We start from the raw sequence: 17,664 nt of genomic DNA on the forward strand, positions 1-17,664 counted from the left end.
ACATGTAAAGGGAAACTCGTGTGGACTCGGACAGGGTGACAGTGCCATCTCTCGTCTGTAATAAACACTACTTCCCTGATTGAAAGTGTTTCTTTTTTTTCTATAAGTTGAAAGCAGCCAGAGCTTGGCATTGACACTTTAGAGTAGACACACTTAGTACTATAGCAGTGAATTTATGCTGAAAGCCAGCCTTAGAGATAAACAGATGATAACAAGAAAAACAAATGCTGCACTTCTGATGACTGCCCCTTGGTTGTGAGTGACATAACATAAAAGTCTGAGCAGTGCTTGAAGTGGGAAAAAAGGTTCCAGTACTCTCTTGTGCACGGTGCCATATGCAAATTACCACATTTGACATTTCTAGAAAACAAAGAAATACTGGAATTTGGACATTGCTGGAACAACATACTGTATTTATCTACTTAAGGAACCATTTGCTAAACAACCAATTTAATAATGTTCAATACACATTTGACCAAAAAAATCGATTTATTACTTGTCTATTGAATTCTCCTGGTAATTAAATCCATCATACACGCAGTCATATCTCAGGCTTTCTTTGCTATAAACATAAATATTATTGCATGTTAGTTGCATTGGCTGAACTGCTGCTTGGCCGCTGTAGTTTGATTGATCAGTGTGAATTAGACTTTAAATGTTACCCATACTATTGAATGTTAAGATTTATTGATAACTTCATTTTTTTACACAAGAAAAAGTTTGATTCCCCAAGTCAGAATATTTGCTTTTGAAATGCTTTTATTGCTTTGAGACATATTTCAAGTTATGGAAGTTTAGAGATGATGTGATGGTACAATTTTAAAGGAGTACTGTATGCAGAATTCTCATCAGCGGTTTTGAGCACAAAGGTAACCCATTGTGGTAGTACAGGATTCATCATTCCAGCAACGGTTATCTGTGGAATAAAATGAAAATTACATTTACTTTAAATAAATATGGTTGTTGGAATAATGAAAGGTAAACCCATAAATGAATCAACAACATTATAATAGTATATAACATATAAATAATATGTATTATTAAAAATGCGTGTCAACAAAACTAGCTACTTTATTATTAAAGCACTGTAAATTGTCTAGATAAACAGGATTCACAAAACAAAAATAGAATTCTTACCGGTCCAGTTTATCTCCAGACAGTTCTCAGGACCACCACGATTGTTAGGTTCTATTTTGCACCAGTTTGAGTAGTCAAATGGAGATCCATCAGTCCACAGCCATTGGTTTTCCTAAAGAACATTAAAACTTAAATAAGTAAACATATTAGAACATATTAAGAAATGAACGACCCCAGAGACGTTTTCTTTTTAATTAATATCATACATTTCAGTCTAAACCAGGGCCTCCAAAACATTTCAGCCCGTGACCCCCAAAATACCAGCGCCAGTGACTCGAGACCCCCACTAATTGCGCGCAAATGCATACATGCACCACACAAACGTGCATAGCACAAAAGAGCAACAACTAACATAATATTATTTTATAGTTATTTACTCAATACTTTACTTGTTGTTATACATAAACTATGAACTATTACTACAGATGGTCGAATTTCATCAAACTGATTCGAGTGCTGATGGATGTGCCTCTTTTCGTACCTAAGGATGATGGGCCCCTCTGACTGCGGCACTTCGCCGCCCTCTTTCGCTGTCCTCCCTGTGCTGTCTTTGGTTTATATTTATCAACTTTTCATTTCGACAAATAGGAATATCTTAAACTTAAAGCCTGCCCTCGCGACCTTGCGACCCCACTTTGGGAACCCCTGGTTGAACTTGGTCGTAACTGGAAACTGTTTGTATGTTAATTTATTAAAGCAGAAATATTTACCTTTTCACCATCATGACCTCCAATCCAAACACGTGTGTTAACAGGTACCAGACTTAGGAGAAACTCATTTAGTGCTTTACTGCGCACGGACGCAAGATTTGCATCAAAGCTTTGACAAGTTTTCTAAAGAGAGATTTTTTGAGTCATTCCAAAACCAAACCATTTTATCTTCGATAAAGAAATTTATTTTTCTTGAAAAAGGTCGAGATGAAAGTACCTCTGCTTTGACCCAGTCAACTGTCTGGGGAAAGAACTTGAAGCATTCCACTCCAAAAGGTGTCCATCCAAATGGACAGTCTTCAGCTATACAGTACATGAAATATAAGAGATTTCTCGCTGTAACACTGACAGTAAAGTAAGGTTTTATTATCTTTTTTACCTTCAGTAATTGATGCTTTAGACTGTAAAATCTCTTCTAATCGTGACAATATTGATTCATGTCACAAGTTTCCTTTTATCACATTAAGAGCGCAGAACAGTCTGTCAGTTTTTGACACTTTGTAATTGAATGAATAAATAAATGTGTTGGTTACCTGCTGCATTCTCCCCCGAAAAGATCAAGAAAAGAAGCACAAGACCTCTCATCACTGCCATGATAAATCTGAAAAAAAATAAAATACAAAACAGTGATGGAAAAGTCACACATCTGCACTCAAATTCAGACTATTTATTAGTTAATATTTAAAATGAAATCTTCAGTAGGTCAGTGGTTTGAACTCACCGCTCTTTTGATTCTTGCTTGCAGAACTTTAATGAGGTTTGTGTGAAGCTGTATGCAGTATGCCACTTTTATACCTTTTCTTCATGACGTGTAAACTGTGTAAAATGAAGTGTTATATACGCCTGTATGTTCTATATATTGACTCTACACTTATGATAAATTACATGTTTGCTTACTCTGACGTTTACATTTTTTAATGAAGCAAATAAAGTGTGATAACATTCGGGGGAAACTTTGTTAGTTCTCCGGTAGCCTACTGTTTGTACAAGCATTTTATAACATTTCTGTTGAAACGAGCTAAGAAACCAATTAACGCATCCTTTACTCTTTAGTGAAAGACCGATGTCATTGTATAAATTAGTTGTTAAAAATAAAAATAATCCTTCAAACATATTCAACACACTCTAAAAAATAAAGGTGCTTAACCGAATAACATTTTTGTCTACATGGTTCCATAAAAAACCTTTAACGTCCGAAGAACCTTTCTGAAATACAAAAGCTTCTTTCCGGCAAAACATTTCTTCAGATTATAAAAAGATAAGAGATTCTTTAAAGAACCTTTGACTGAATGGTTCTTTGTGGCATCACTGTCAAGCAACTTTTAAGCACCTTTATTTTAAGAGTGTATGTTCACAAAAACACAACATTAAGATTGTTACAAATGTGCTAATGTGAATGAGGTATTAGAACCAGCAACCTTCTGATCACAAGCCTAACGCTCTAACCATTAGGCAACAGATGACTTTAGCTGATTTTAGAGCTGGTTTGTAGCAGCCTGTGGTGCATCAATTCCGGATCCTCTCCTTCGATGTCTATTGACGGTGGTTTCAGCATGTCAACTTCATAGCTTTCCTCTACGAATGTTTCCTTTGGTTGCTTTACTAGTGGACTTATGACTGTCGCTTACTACAAGTTCTGTTCTCCTCGTAGTTTTCCTCTGATCTTTTTCTTTGTTTTTGTTTTGATTTTCTGGTCTAGGGGCAGAATCATGACAGACCCACGTGTTTTATGTGGAGAGAGACGTATTGTCATTCAGGACTTAATATGCGTTCTCTCCAGTCTTGTCATTGGCCCCGCCCCTCTCTTTCCTAGTATTGCTTTCCTCATTTTTGTATGTGTCTCATTACCCACACCTGCCCATTGTTATCTCTTTTGTTAGTCTCCCTATTTAATGCCATCTTGTCTATTGTCTTGTGCTGGTTCGCTACTCTAAGTATACTTGTTTATGGTGTCAAGTCAGAAGTTTGTTTATTTTGGAAAGTGTTTGTTTTCAGTTTTGGTTTGTGTTTTTTCCCCATCGTGGGTGTTTGTTTTGTTTATTAAAGATCCTGTTAACCCCATTTACATTTATTCATTTGGCAGACGCTTTTATCCAAAGCGACTTAAAAATAGTTTTTTTTTACAGTGGCACATTACTGCAGAGCAATCAGGGGTAAAGTGCCTTGCTCAAGGGCACTTCAGTCATGACCTGCTGGCACTGAGATTCGAACCGGCAACCTTCTGATCACAAGCCCAACGCTTGTGATATTTAAAAAAATGTCAATGCCGTTGTTTTGTTTCAAGATGCACACCAGCAGTTTTTATCGAAGGCATTTTAATAAATTTGAAACACCAGATTGATGGACGATGCCACACAGGAATTGCAGGTAACAGGACTTTTAATGGGGTGAAACAACAGGTGTAGAATAAAACAGGTAACATCTACGGGTAGGTAAGATACGAATAACATTCACAGAATAACATCCACGGATATAAAGGTCAGTACAAGAAAACATGTTTAGGTACAATTAACAACTTTAGCGGGCACTACTACGGTAGTGCGGAGTAGAGATAGGGCTCCTGGGGAGTGGCACTACTGTGGTAGAGAGGAGTAAGATTAAGGCACCTGGGTCGCTGCGCGTTACTGGCTTTGTGTCTGCTGCAGCCGTGAAAAGATCTGATGTCTGCTGCAGCAGAGCATGGGCATGGGACTGGGCGAGGGTTTGGGACAAGGCAGTGTCTGCTGTAACAGAGCGTAGGCTGGCGTCTGCTGTGGAAGACATAGACTGGTGTCTGTTGCGGCAGAGCGTGGGCTATATGTCAAGATCTGTGTGGGCATCTGCATCCTTATGTTGCTGGAGACGGGGTGGTTCCAGAACCTGGACGTTGATGGGCACCGGCATGAGAGCTGCTGAAGCCAATGAAAACAGAGGGCGGCCCTTTGTCAGAGAGAGGGAAAGGCGGCTGCTGGAGCGGGTAACAGAGGCATCCTCACACAAATGCCAACAACCAGGGCGAGGACTTGAGGGAGGGAGGGAGGGAGGATAGGCCATAGGAGGGAAGCGAAGCTGGGGACCACGGCCTGATATGTTTAATGGAGGAAGCCTCATGCTTAGGTCGGCTCCTTGGGCAAGGGCAAATGCCACAAGAAAATCTCAGTTTATAATGATAAATAGTAAAGTATTGGTGATGAGGCATGGAATTTGGGTTGATTAGAGCGACTGCATGGAATGACAGAATGAAATACGGCGATCTTGCGAACATGACTAGCGTGTGTTTACAGATACTGGCGTCTGAACACTCGTGTACCAGTAGCAGTGAGCTAACGTGCCGGCAGCAATTGCAACTGGGAACGAACGATGTTACGAGTGCAAACTTAACCAAGCGGGTATACGGAATCACTTCCCGAATGTGCAGGGAAGACACATGTGGAAATGTTGCATTTACGTATCGGACCTGCAGGCATACTGAAAAGCAAAAACCAACCATGTAAAGCAAATAAGCTGCAGTGTTTGCTTGTGTGTCTATGAGCAACAATGTTGCAAAACATTCAGGCAAATGGAGGCAAGACAGCTTGACTATTTATAGGGCTTATAGGATGATTGCTGTGATTGCTAAAAGATAGCCAGCTGTGTTAACTGATTGCAGTAATTGGTAATCGGAAGCCAGCCGAGTTAGTTATCTATATCCAACCCTTGTTAATACAACATCATGTCCAAGTGTCCATGGATCCAAGCTTCAAATTTTCAATGTAAACAGTAAGCCATCCGGGTATTTTGAGGATACTCATTTTAACTAACTAAGATTTGGATAAAAAATATATTTTCGAAAACGTATATTTAGAATAAATAGTATGCAAATTGGGACGCAGCAACAGCCACTATTGCCATGCGGTTTCTTCGTTAGTAAAAGTGGTAACAAAGAAAGGAGTCTTTAGTAAAACGGAGGTTTATTTGCTGCTATCATGTGTCATGTCATGTTTAATGTGTAGTGTGTGTGTGGCCTTGACATTTTAGCACGTCTACGTAATCATGAATAAATGCTTCTTGAGACACACGGTGTTGCTTCTTTGCATGCATCAAACAAATGGTTTCTGGCTATATGCATCCATGCATTAGTTTGAGAGGGGTGGAAATGGGACACTTAGGTGAAACAAAACTGCCCCAAAATTACATCAATCCACTTTAAACAGTTTTTCTAAGTCGATTTGGTACATTTCTCAGATCAGAATTGAGATTTTCAAAACTACCCGTTGAAGCCTCACATTCCATTATTGGGCCATACAATACAGAACGTCTTGTCACCTTTTTAGACACTCTCTACAGGGATCTCATCCCTTTACAAGAGAGGGGGCAGATTGGAGATGACCTGACAAAGTACGTGTTAGTTTGGGACAATGTCAATTTCCATTGCTCCAACATCAGCAGGCAATGGTTTGCGGCCCACAACAGGATGCTGATGGAGTTTCTCTCACCCTACTCTCCATTCCTTAACCCCATTGAGGAATCAGGCAGTATATCGAGAAAGGAGTCTTTAGTAATTGAAGTTATTGTTTTACCGTATTTATAAAACGGAGGTTTATTTGCAGCTATCATGTGTCATGTCATTTGTAATGTGTAGTATGTGTTTGTGGCCTTGACATTTTAGCATGTCTACTTATTCATGAATAAATGCTTCTTGAGACACACATTGTTGCATCTTTGCATGCATCAAACAAATGGTTTCTGGCTATATGCATCCATGCATCAGTTTGAGAGGGGTGGAAATGGGACACTTAGGTGAAACAAAACTGCCCCAAAAGGTACCTCAACCCACTTTTAATACCGTTTTTCTAAGCCAATTTGGTACATTTCTCAGATCAGAATTGAAATTCTCAAAACTACCTGTTCAAGCCTCACATTCCATTATTGGGCCATACAATACAGAACGTCTTGTCACCTTTTTAGACACTCTCTACAGGGATCTCATCCCTGAACAAGAGAGGGGTCCGATTGGAGATTACCTGCCAAAGTACGTGTTAGTTTGGGACAATGTCAGTTTCCATCGCTCCAACATCATCAGGCAATGGTTTGCGGCCCACAACAGGATGCTGATGGAGTTCCCCTCACCCTACTCTCCGTTCCTTAACCCCATTGAGGAATGAGGCCGTATATCGATAAAGAGTCTTTAGTAAAACGGAGGTTTATTTGCAACTATCATGTGTCATGTCATGTGTAATGTGTAGAGTGTGTGTGGCCTTGAAATTTTAGCATGTCAACGTAATCATGAATAAATGCTTCTTGAGACACACAGTGTTGCTTCTTTGCATGTATCAAACAAATGGTTTCTGGTTATATGCATCCATGCATTAGTTTGAGAGGGGTGGAAATGGCAAACTTAGGTGAAACAAAACTGCCCCAAAAGTACCCCCACCCACTTTAAATACAGTTTTTCTAAGTCAATTTGGTACATTTGTCAGATCAGAATTGAAATTCTCAAAACTTCTTGTTCAAACCTCACATCATTGTGTCACTTGTGCACATCAAAGAAAGCATTTTCTTATTTCTTTGAACAAGTTGCAAATGCTTTGGTACATCCATGCAAATGATTATGACACAATTCTGTGCAGTTTCCTACATTATCAATTGCTTATGTCATGTTGATCAAAATTGATTTTTTGTTATATATTTTTTTTATATAAGAGACAGAAAAGAATTAGAGGTTAGAATCAATCAGCTACATGTTGACGGAAGAGATAGGTTTTCAGGCGTTTTTTAAAGATGGCAACAAAGTCTGCTGATCTTGTAGCGGCAGGCAGATCATTCCACCAATGTGGAACAGATCCAAAGAAGGTACGCGAGAGTGACTTTTTTCCTTTTTGGGATGGTACCACTAGTCGTTGTTCATTTGCAGACCGCAGTGATCTGGCAGAAACATAAGTCTGCATTAGGGAGTGAATATATGATGGTGCAGACCCGGCGGTGGTCTTGTATGCCAGGAGCATAGCTTTGAACTTTATGCGGGCAGCAACAGGGAGCCAGTGTAACCTAATGAAGAGCGGAGTTACATGCGCTCTCTTCGGTTCATTGAAGACCACTCTTGCCGCCGCATTCTGCATCATCTGGAGAGGTTTGATTGTGCAAGCAGGAAATCCAGTTTGGACAAGACAAGAGCCTGGACTACGAGTTGCCTAGAGTGCTCTTATAGGAAAGGTCTAATTTTCCTAATGTTGTAGAGGATGAATCTACAGGACCGGGTAGTGCTGGCAACATGACTTGTGAGGTTAAGCTGATCATCAATTAACACCCCCAAGTTTCTGGAGTTTTGTGTCATCCGCATAGCAGTGATAGGAGAAGCAATGCTTCTGAATGACCGAGCCAAGGGATGTCATGTAAATGGAGAAGAGTAGCGGTCTGTATTGTCACATCGCTGAAGCGAGTGAATGTGGGGTGTGATAACAGCAAACTTTTGGGTTATAGCTTAGCTAACTGAGAGGAGAACTGGCGTGTACACACTATTTTTGTATACTGAAATCCTATAGAGCTACTATGGTTCTCGAACTGCTTTTGCGAACAGGGGTGTGAACAGAATTAGACGCGGTGGAAAATAAGATTAAATCAAGTCAATAAGAACAACATTGATCTGAACTCACAAGTAAAAAATAGGCTACCACCTATTGCTGCCGGCGACAAACAGCATTTTACACTGCATGCACTGCAAAATGTCAGCGCCACATTGTCTATAGTATACAAGCGTCAGATGTATAATTTTAGATGACACGGTCAGTTGTCGAAGTTGAGATTAATGTACTGCAGGCGATGAAAAGACAAGTGTAAACGCGGTTCTGATTGGAATGTTATCCGATCAGCGAGTCCTGATCCAGATCGATGTCAGTTTCTCCATTGATTTTCAGTTTAATGTAAACGCAATCCAGACAGTTTATCTACATTTACCTGTACAACTTCATAGAATGTCCTGCCCGCTATAAATATTCTCTCGTCTGTCCGAAGCCTGTTTGACTAAATCCAGCTTGGTAGTCCAAACAATTCTAGCCTGTATCTGATTCCGACTGGTTTACTTCCCACCGCTGCCTCGATTTCAACATGATGTTTAATTAACAAAGTTCGGGAGGAACCTAAGCATATAAATCAGCCCGATGTTCCATCAGCAGCAATCACCTATCAGCCGAGCACACAATCTCTACTTAATTATCTAGGCTGGTTCACCATCAGCAATCACCATATCTACCCTATCAGCTCCAGCAAGCTCTATCATAAATAGAAAAACAATCTTACCTGTTGCATCTTGCCAGATAAGCATCGTCAAGTTTCGCCACTATGTCAGAGTCTCCCGTGGTCTCCAAAGTAGCAAACGTTCCAGATCCTTCGGTGCCATCATGCGCACCCCAGCTTTCCAGCTCAGGGTCGGATTATACGGACTATTCCCAAGCTTCGCCGCGGGCCGCCATCCCCGCCGCTCTGAGCGGCATGCATCTAAAAGGAAGGGTTCGTCATCGCTCCCACCGGCACGATCGCCACCTCATTCACCGGAGTCATCATACGCCTCTGCGCTCCCCAAGATATCTGCATGCAGCAAGTGGACGATCCAGAGCCTTCGTCTGGTCCTTGCCAACGCGGACGTCGCATTCAGCAGGCGGATGTTGAAACTAGAGCTCTACACCCTCTACGTGTCGTCCCAGGTCGACGTCCCCTCGATGAGGTTGGCACGATCGACTGCCAATAACAAGCCAGGCTCGGCTCGGGGTCCCGTCCATTCCAGGCTCGGGCAATCTACCTCCGCAGCTCGGCATGGCCTCCCTCACTCGAGCCGACGCAGCAAGCCTTCGGCAAGTCTTGGAAGCGCTCAGGTCATGCTAGAAGCCACGGATATCCCCTCCGGTGGGGATACAACCGCTGGTCTCTTGACCACAATTCTTTGGCGCCGCCGCTAGCGCAAGCATGTCTCCGTTACACGCACAAGCGCCCGACATTAGATTCACCTTGCCCGCACAGGGCTCTTGGCTCCCCAGTGCGAGGCTGCCTCTGCTGGGGACACAAGCCCTGGTCTCCGGACCGCAGTTCTTCGATGCCGCCGCTAGCGCGAGCATGTCTCCGTTAGATGCACAAGCGGCCGCCATTAGATTTGCCTTGCCCGCCCCGGGCTCTTGGCTCCCCAGTGCGAGGCTGCCTCCGCTGGGGACACAAGCGCTGGTCTCCGTACCACAATTCCTTGACACTGCAGCCACCGCTACCACGAGCCTATCTCCGTTAGACGCACAAGCGGCCGCCATTAGATTCGCTTTTCCCGCCCCTGGATCTTGACCTGCGGCGCCGGAATTGATTTCTAGCGTGAGGCTGCCTCCGTTAGAGTCACAGGCCTTGGTCCCTGGGTCTCATATCTTCGGCGCCGCTGCCAACGCTAGCACGAGCTTGTCGCCACACAACGCGCAAACGGCTGCCATTCTCTCTCTTCAACAGGCACGCCCCACGTTTTCATTGGCCACAGCCGCTGCGATGCCAGCGCCTCCACACGCGCATGTGATGGAACCTCCACCAGTCTCCAGCAGCATCAGAGCGCAGATTTTGGCAGAAGTCGAGGCTGCTGGCGCTCGAAGCGGACCCCATGCCTATTCCTGTACAACCTTATCCGGAGTTGATCTTCCAGTGAATCACCCACTGCAAACGCTTCTCGATGCCTCTCTCAATTCCATAACTAAGGCAGTTTCCCCCAGGACCCTGCAATCATACCTCACGGCGTGGAAAAGCTTCAGATCATTTCACCAGGCTTTCAGCATTCCCTTCCCAGAATTTTCTCTCCTCACAATTACCTCATACATCTCATTTCTCAACACTACAAAAAACCTTCAGGCCAGCTCCATCAGAGGTTACCTCTGCGGACTCCAGTTCTTCCATAAATTGATTTTCAACTCCCCGTCACCGGCCATAGCAAGCTCCCAAACATCAATGGTTATCCAAGGCATACGAAGATCCCAACCCGCCCGTCAGGACGCTAGGAGGCCCATTACCTTGGAGATTCTCACCAAATGCATCTCCACCCTCCGCAAGGGATATCACTCCACACATGTTGCCCGCACACTTGACGCCATGTTCACATTGGCGTTCTTCGGCTTTCTACGATGCTCAGAGATCACCACCACATCCAAATTCGACCCTTCAGTTCACCCCACCATGAATGACCTCCAGGTGCTGGATTCAGAGACGATTTCTTACTCGATTAAGCAAAGTAAGACTGACCAGACCAGGAGAGGCCATTTCGTCTACGTTTTCAACATCAATTCACCGATTCAGCCGTATCGAACCCTCCTAGCCTACCTTCGCTACAGACAACCCCGGTCAGCAGCCTTATCGGATCCCCTCTTTGTCGACGACTCTAATCGCCCGGCCTCACGCTTCTGGTTTCAGAAGCACCTCAAATCTGTCCTGCTCCAATCTGGCATCCCAGCAGACAACTTTTCCGGTCACTCCTTCCGCATAGGCGCAGCTACCACAGCCGCCCAAAAGGGCCTATCCCAGCCGCAGATCCAAGCCCTAGGCCGATGGTCATCTGAGGCTTTTAGAAGCTACATCGGGACAGACCTGTCGCTCCTCAGGGAAGCCCAGCAAACACTCCTTTCCCGTATCATCTGATAGTCTCGGATGTTAGTTCAAACCTCAGCCACTTTGACTCCCTGAAGATCGCATCACCTTCGGACCAATCGACTCAAGAAGGTGTCGCATTCACAAGTTACCAGTTGTCCAGCTTTGTCACCCGGGAACGCCTTCGGAGGAGATGGTTCTCACATCTGGGGCTCGGCTGAGCCAGTCTTCTTTGCTGAAGGCGGCACAACAATACAGTTTGTTAACAAGGCAGCCAGCGCTTCCATCTCACGACGTTGTTCTCAAAGTCTCGAAGACTGCACCACTCGCCATGGAGACAGTATCGCAGCAGCAACCGGCCCCGTAGGGGTCCGAGCCTCCAACAAGTGGTCTGTAGCAGCAGGAACCACCAGCGATGTAGCCAGTATCGCAGCAGTGACCGCCCCCGCAGGGGCCCGAGCTTCCAACAAGTGCTCTGTAGCAGCAGGCACCACCAGCAATGAAGCCAGTATCGCAGCAGCGACCGCCCCCGCAGGGGCCTGAGCTTCCAACAAGTGCTCTGTAGCAGCAGGCACCACCAGTAATGAAGCCAGTATCGCAGCAGCGACCGCCCCCGCAGGGGCCCGAGCTTCCAACAAGTGCTCTGTAGCAGCAGGCACCACCAGCAATGAAGCCAGTATCGCAGCAGCAACCGGCCCCGCAGGGGTCCGAGCCTCCAGCAAGTGGTCTGTAGCAGCAGGAACCACCAGCGATGAAGCCAGTATCGCAGCAGCGACCGCCCCCGCAGGGGCCCGAGCTTCCAAAAAGTGCTCTGTAGCAGCAGGCACTACCAGCAATGAAGCCAGTATCGCAGCAGCGACCGCCCCCGCAGGGGCCCGAGCTTCCAACAAGTGCTCTGTAGCAGCAGGCACCACCAGCAATGAAGCCAGTATCGCAGCAGCAACCGCCCCCGCAGGGCCCCGATCTTCCAACAAGAGCTCTGTAGCAGCAGGCACCACCAGCAATGAAGCCAGTATCGCAGCAGCGACCGCCCCCGCAGGGGCCCAAGCTTCCAACAAGTGCTCTGTAGCAGCAGACACTACTAGCCATGAGGTCAGTATCGCAGCAGCGATAGCCCTAACGGGCCCTCATCCTTTCGTTTTTACTAAATTTCAGGTTGCACCTCCGTAACGCACAGCATGGCATTTTTGGGGGGTGTATGCGTACTTCGGCGGTTTACCAGCTCTATTTTGCATTTGGGGGGTGTGTTCTGGGCTTGAGCCGGTTCCGAGCCCGGAGCACTTGCTCTGAGCAGGGTAGAGTGGTCCGGGTTCGGATAGATCCGGCGAGCTCGGAGCCCACTCCTGGTACAACACGCCAAATACGCATAACCTGCATTCCCATGCTTTAACATCTATCCCAACAAGGAGCTGTTTATTGGCGAGGGCGAACTCGTGAAATGGCTGCGGTAAAGTATTTTACATCACCTTTTCTTACACCAGACAAACAGATACAGAATCACTGGCACATTCATTTCACAGTTGAGCAGAGATTGAACCTCACCTGTTCACCAAACAATGATAACTCACTCAAGCGATACTGTTTTGTTCACTGAATGAATTTTAGGGATGCTTTTAAACAAGACAAACTGGTTATTCTCAAAACAGACTTCAAGAGCATTTGATAGAGAACAGTCACTAAACAAATCCCAGTCAAATCCCTGTCTGTCTGTCTGTCTGTCTCTGGTCCTGGTCGCTATCCGTTATCGACCCTATGCTGTCTGACCCTTGCCTGTTACACTCTTCTGTGAGTTATATCTGCCTATCCTGACCTTCAGCCTGTCTACTGTTTACGATTCTGCCTGCCCCTGTTACATCTGTTTGCTCCTGTCTGACCCTGCCTGTACTACTGCAATTATTATTAATAAAGCATGCAAATGGATCCCTGCCAGCATGATGATTCATTACACATAAAGTGCACAAATGATTATAATGATTCACAATTGGGGCAAAATTACTCTATAAATAACTGGATGATAGCAATAAAGGGTCAACCTTTAGTTCAGTTACCCATAATTCAAAGTGTTCAAATTAGTTACTTTTCATACAGTACCCCAAATATTTGACTAGCATACTGTATGTGCACATTTGATATCATACATTTGAATAACAAAAACCCTGGTCCTGTTTCATTAAGGATATAAAATGTGAATATTAATTTATATGCTCTGTTCATATTTGCAGAGAGTCTTGTTTCTTGTTCCTGGACTGATAACACATCATCAAATTATTTCAGTGTCAAGGTAAAACAGATTAACATCTGTACATGTCGAGAACTGCAAAGAAAGCACGGTTACACAACAAATACTGGAAACTTTCAAATATCTTTAAATTATTCATGATTTCTAAAGAGACAAAATAACAATGTTGTTACCTCTAGTTATTTGCTTTATGTTATGGACCAGTATTGGAAATAAGCAATGATAATGAGTTGTGTATCTACGTTTTTACTTTACTGGATATGAATCTTCTGGATTTGGGCCACTGCTAGTGTCTTGGTATAAATATATATCAGATAGATTTAATGTCCAAGTACACTGTAATATACAAATGAGATGAATCAAGATTAAATCATATTTGATTTTTATAGGCATCTGTTTTTTGTCTAAGTTGGTTCTTAATGCCTGAATAAGTTGAAACTTTACACTGAAATGTTAATTCACATGTGTGATAATATCGGTCGGTGATAAACAAATATTCATGTGACTTTATGTGAACAACTTAATGTGTAATAAGCGTCAACCAAACTGGAAAGTGAAAGAGAACAAACATGAGAAAGTGAACTTACAAAGTGAAAGCATTTTTATTTATTTATCATGTATTTGTTTTTTAATCTGCTTTAACATTTTTCTTTTATCACTATTGTAAGGGTAATTTAGGACATATTCGATTTTCTTGTTTTATATGTCTCTCAAAGCTTTAGTCATTTAGAGTCATTGTGTTTTTATAGCCTACAGAGATGAAAGTTTACTCAAAGCAAATAATATGAACAACATTCAACACAGAAAAGATCTGCAAATGTACATCACAATAAAATAAATCCAGACGGAGGGATTAGGAGACCTTGTATCAAATCTTGTATCATCCTTAAAAGTTTTATTTTGCTGTGGGGCGATTCCATGCAAAGCTCAACATGACTGTAAAATAAAGTTCTTACCAAAGGTATTCAGCAGACTGATAGCACAGATGTCAGTTTTTGCCCATGAAAGGTCTCTCAGTGTTTTGTTTGTTTAAAACATGATTTAGTCAGGCCCATTTCAGAACTGTCACATCCATAATGGTCAATTTTCTTCATAAAAATAAAATATGATAACTATTGTATGTTCTATAAAGATCTATCCTTTTTCGATTTGTTGCGTATTATCGTTTCTGGTTTTATTCACAGAAATCCTACAAACTATGTCTCATTTTTAATAGACAATGTGTATAATTTAATATTTTTCTGATATCTGGCAACATGGGGTTTAGGAAAATATACAGATATGTTCAATATATTGTTAATAAAATACCTGATGCCTTTGTTCTTACAAATAATGTTATTGACCAAAAACAGGATCGTGTCACGGTGACTCTGTGCGTTTGGTGCATTTACACTTGTTATCCAGCAGATGTCCTCCACGTGCCGTGCGTCATCTTTATGAACAGAAAGTCACATCACGAGCACAGCGCCCCTTTCAGACCGGATCAAGTCCCTTCAGTACTGATGACGTGTTTTATTCGTTAAGTGTTTCAGAACATCAAACAAATTTAAATAGTCAAAGATAATACAAGTAAACACAACATGCAGTTTTTAAATGAAGGTTTTTATTATTAAAAGAGGGAAAACTAAATCCAAAACTACATGGACCTGTGTGAAAATGTGTTTGTCCCTGTTAACTTAACTGTGCTTTATCACACCTGAGTTCAATTTCTCTAGCCACACCCAGAACTGATTACTGCCACACCTGTTCTCATTTAAGAAATCATTTAAATAGGACCTGCCTGATAAGTGAAGTAGACTGAAATGATATGAAACTGGAAGGAAGTAGAGAGGAAAACTATAATAGAACAGTAGAAGGAATTCGAGTTGCAGCAAAGCAGAATATACCTTTACTAAGCAGTAATGGAAAGAACATGAAAGTGTACTGTGGTGGTCAGAAGTGTGTACAGTGGCACTGAAATAAAGGAATAAAGCATTCCGAGCGTTAAGACACAGTTGTGGAATATCAAAGGAAAAAGGCAATTTGCAAGAAGAGTAATTAAGAATGCAAAAAGAAAGGCATGGCAAGAGTTTTGTAATAGAATTGGAAGAGAGACCGATATGAATGTGGTCTGGAGAATGATAAAGAAATTGAATGGGGTTAGCAAACAAATTCCGGTAATAGAGCAAGAAGGAAAACATTATAACTTTGATTGATAACTGCAAGAATGCAACTCCAGGAAGGGACATGATTAGTTATAGCATGTTAAATGCAGGATGTTAAAGGATGCAACCAAAGCTAGTAATTATAGACCAATTGCTCTTACATCTACATTGTGTAAAGTAATGGAGAAAATAATAGATATAAATTAGAGATATATAAAACGGGTCAAGGATTGTGGTTTAGAGAACGAAAACATCTGCCCCAATTTGCTGTCAGACCTCTTGTTGAAATGACATTAGAGGCAGGGACAGAGGAGAAGGTTACAGTAACAGAAATGAGTGTTTTTTTAGGAAACACTTTCACACAGGTATACACTGATGGATCTAAAGATCCACATAGTCAAAAACTTGGTATAGGGGTATTTACTCAGGATCTTAAAATAGGAATAAGCTTAAGAATTAGAGATAAACTGTCAGTATACTCCTCAGAATGAATCATAGCTATAATTGTAGGAAAAAGGCAACGTAATGGGAGATGTAGGATGAAAGAAGTAACGATTTCCAGGCTTAGATTAGGACATACAGGTTTAAATTCTACACTTGCAAGAGTTATTAAACTTAGTACAGGATTAGAGGATAGGATATAGTGCTTGGAGAATGGGATGCTTCTTTTCATCCTGGAGGTTGAGGAGCCTAGTGTGGAATATGGAGGAGCTGGAGACGCAGCTCCATCTGAAACACAGGCTATGATCCTGTTGGGTGAGGGGGGCATCACGTCTCCAAATAAAATAACAATAACAGAACAATACAGATTCATCACCCAAGATATACAGTAGGTGGCGGTAATACTCAAAGGAGGGTTCGGCCATAAAATTGGATGAAGAAGAAGTGAAGTAGACCAAAAGATAATCAAAAGCTAGACATCATGCCAAGATCCAAAGAAATTCAGAAACAAATGAGAATGAAAGTTATTGAGATCTATCAGTCTGGAGAGGTTAAGAAGCTATTTCTAAAGCTTTGGGACTCCAGAGAACCACAGTGAGAGCCATTATCCACAAATGGGAAAAACATGGAACAGTGGAGAACCTTCCCAGGAGTGGCCGGCCGACCAAAATTACCCAAAGTGCACTGAGACGACTCATCCAAGAGGTCACAAAAGACCCCACAACAACATCCAAAGAACTGCAGGCCTCACTTGTATAAGAAAGGGACTGGAACAAAATGGACTGCATGGCCATTGGTTCCAAGAGGAACACCGCTGCTGAGCAAAAAGAACACAAAGATTTGGGTGCGTAATTCGCGTTAAGTGCATTCGCATTCATAAAACGTTCTTCTGAACGGCCAAAGCGTCCGTTACTGGCCCCAAAACAACAGCGGCCCACCGGGAAAAACGCCCGGTAAGCCAGATGGCCAGTCCGCCCCTGCCTCAAGCTGAAGCGAACTTGTGTTCTGCAGCAGGACAATGATCCAAAACAAAACAGAAAGTTGAACAGTTAATTGGTCTCTATACACTGGGTTCTAAACGGTGTCCTTCCAATCCTGACAGATGTCCTGATATTATCTGCATGCAAAGTCTGTTTACAATTTATCTACTTTATTATTATTGTTATAAGTTTATTTTCATGAAGCCTGCTCACCTTCTCAAAATCTGTGCCTTGACTACTAAGCCTGTTGACATTCTATTGTTCTCAATGGGAATCTGAGGAAACTCCCTCCTGCACTTAATTTACATTTAGTGACCACTAGATGGCAGGTGGAGTTGATATCGCGCTAAGAACCCTAAAATCTCTATTTTGTCAATTTTTACTCGCAGTTGCTGTTCTTTTGGACCACATCATTTTGGTCTATTTTAATGTAAACAACTGATGGCCACTTTATAAGG

The 17,664-nt window shown here is 42.7% G+C and overlaps 1 protein-coding gene across 1 annotated transcript; it reads right to left on the reverse strand.

Moving 5' to 3' along the window:
• Nucleotides 1-472: 472 nt before the first annotated feature.
• LOC306903117 (ladderlectin-like) lies at nucleotides 473-2,650 on the reverse strand. The gene is made up of 6 exons (XM_079472066.1): nucleotides 2,569-2,650; nucleotides 2,381-2,448; nucleotides 2,065-2,150; nucleotides 1,848-1,970; nucleotides 1,138-1,249; nucleotides 473-916 (listed from the first exon to the last, which is right to left on the reverse strand). The coding sequence occupies exons 2-6, from the start codon at nucleotides 2,439-2,441 to the stop codon at nucleotides 849-851; spliced, it is 450 nt and encodes a 149-aa protein (XP_079328192.1). The 5' UTR covers nucleotides 2,442-2,448; nucleotides 2,569-2,650; the 3' UTR covers nucleotides 473-848.
• Between the last annotated feature and the right edge of the window lie 15,014 nt (nucleotides 2,651-17,664).

Source organism: Barbatula barbatula, assembly GCF_947034865.1.
Source record: "Barbatula barbatula genome assembly, chromosome: 13".
Taxonomy (NCBI): Eukaryota; Metazoa; Chordata; class Actinopteri; order Cypriniformes; family Nemacheilidae; genus Barbatula; species Barbatula barbatula.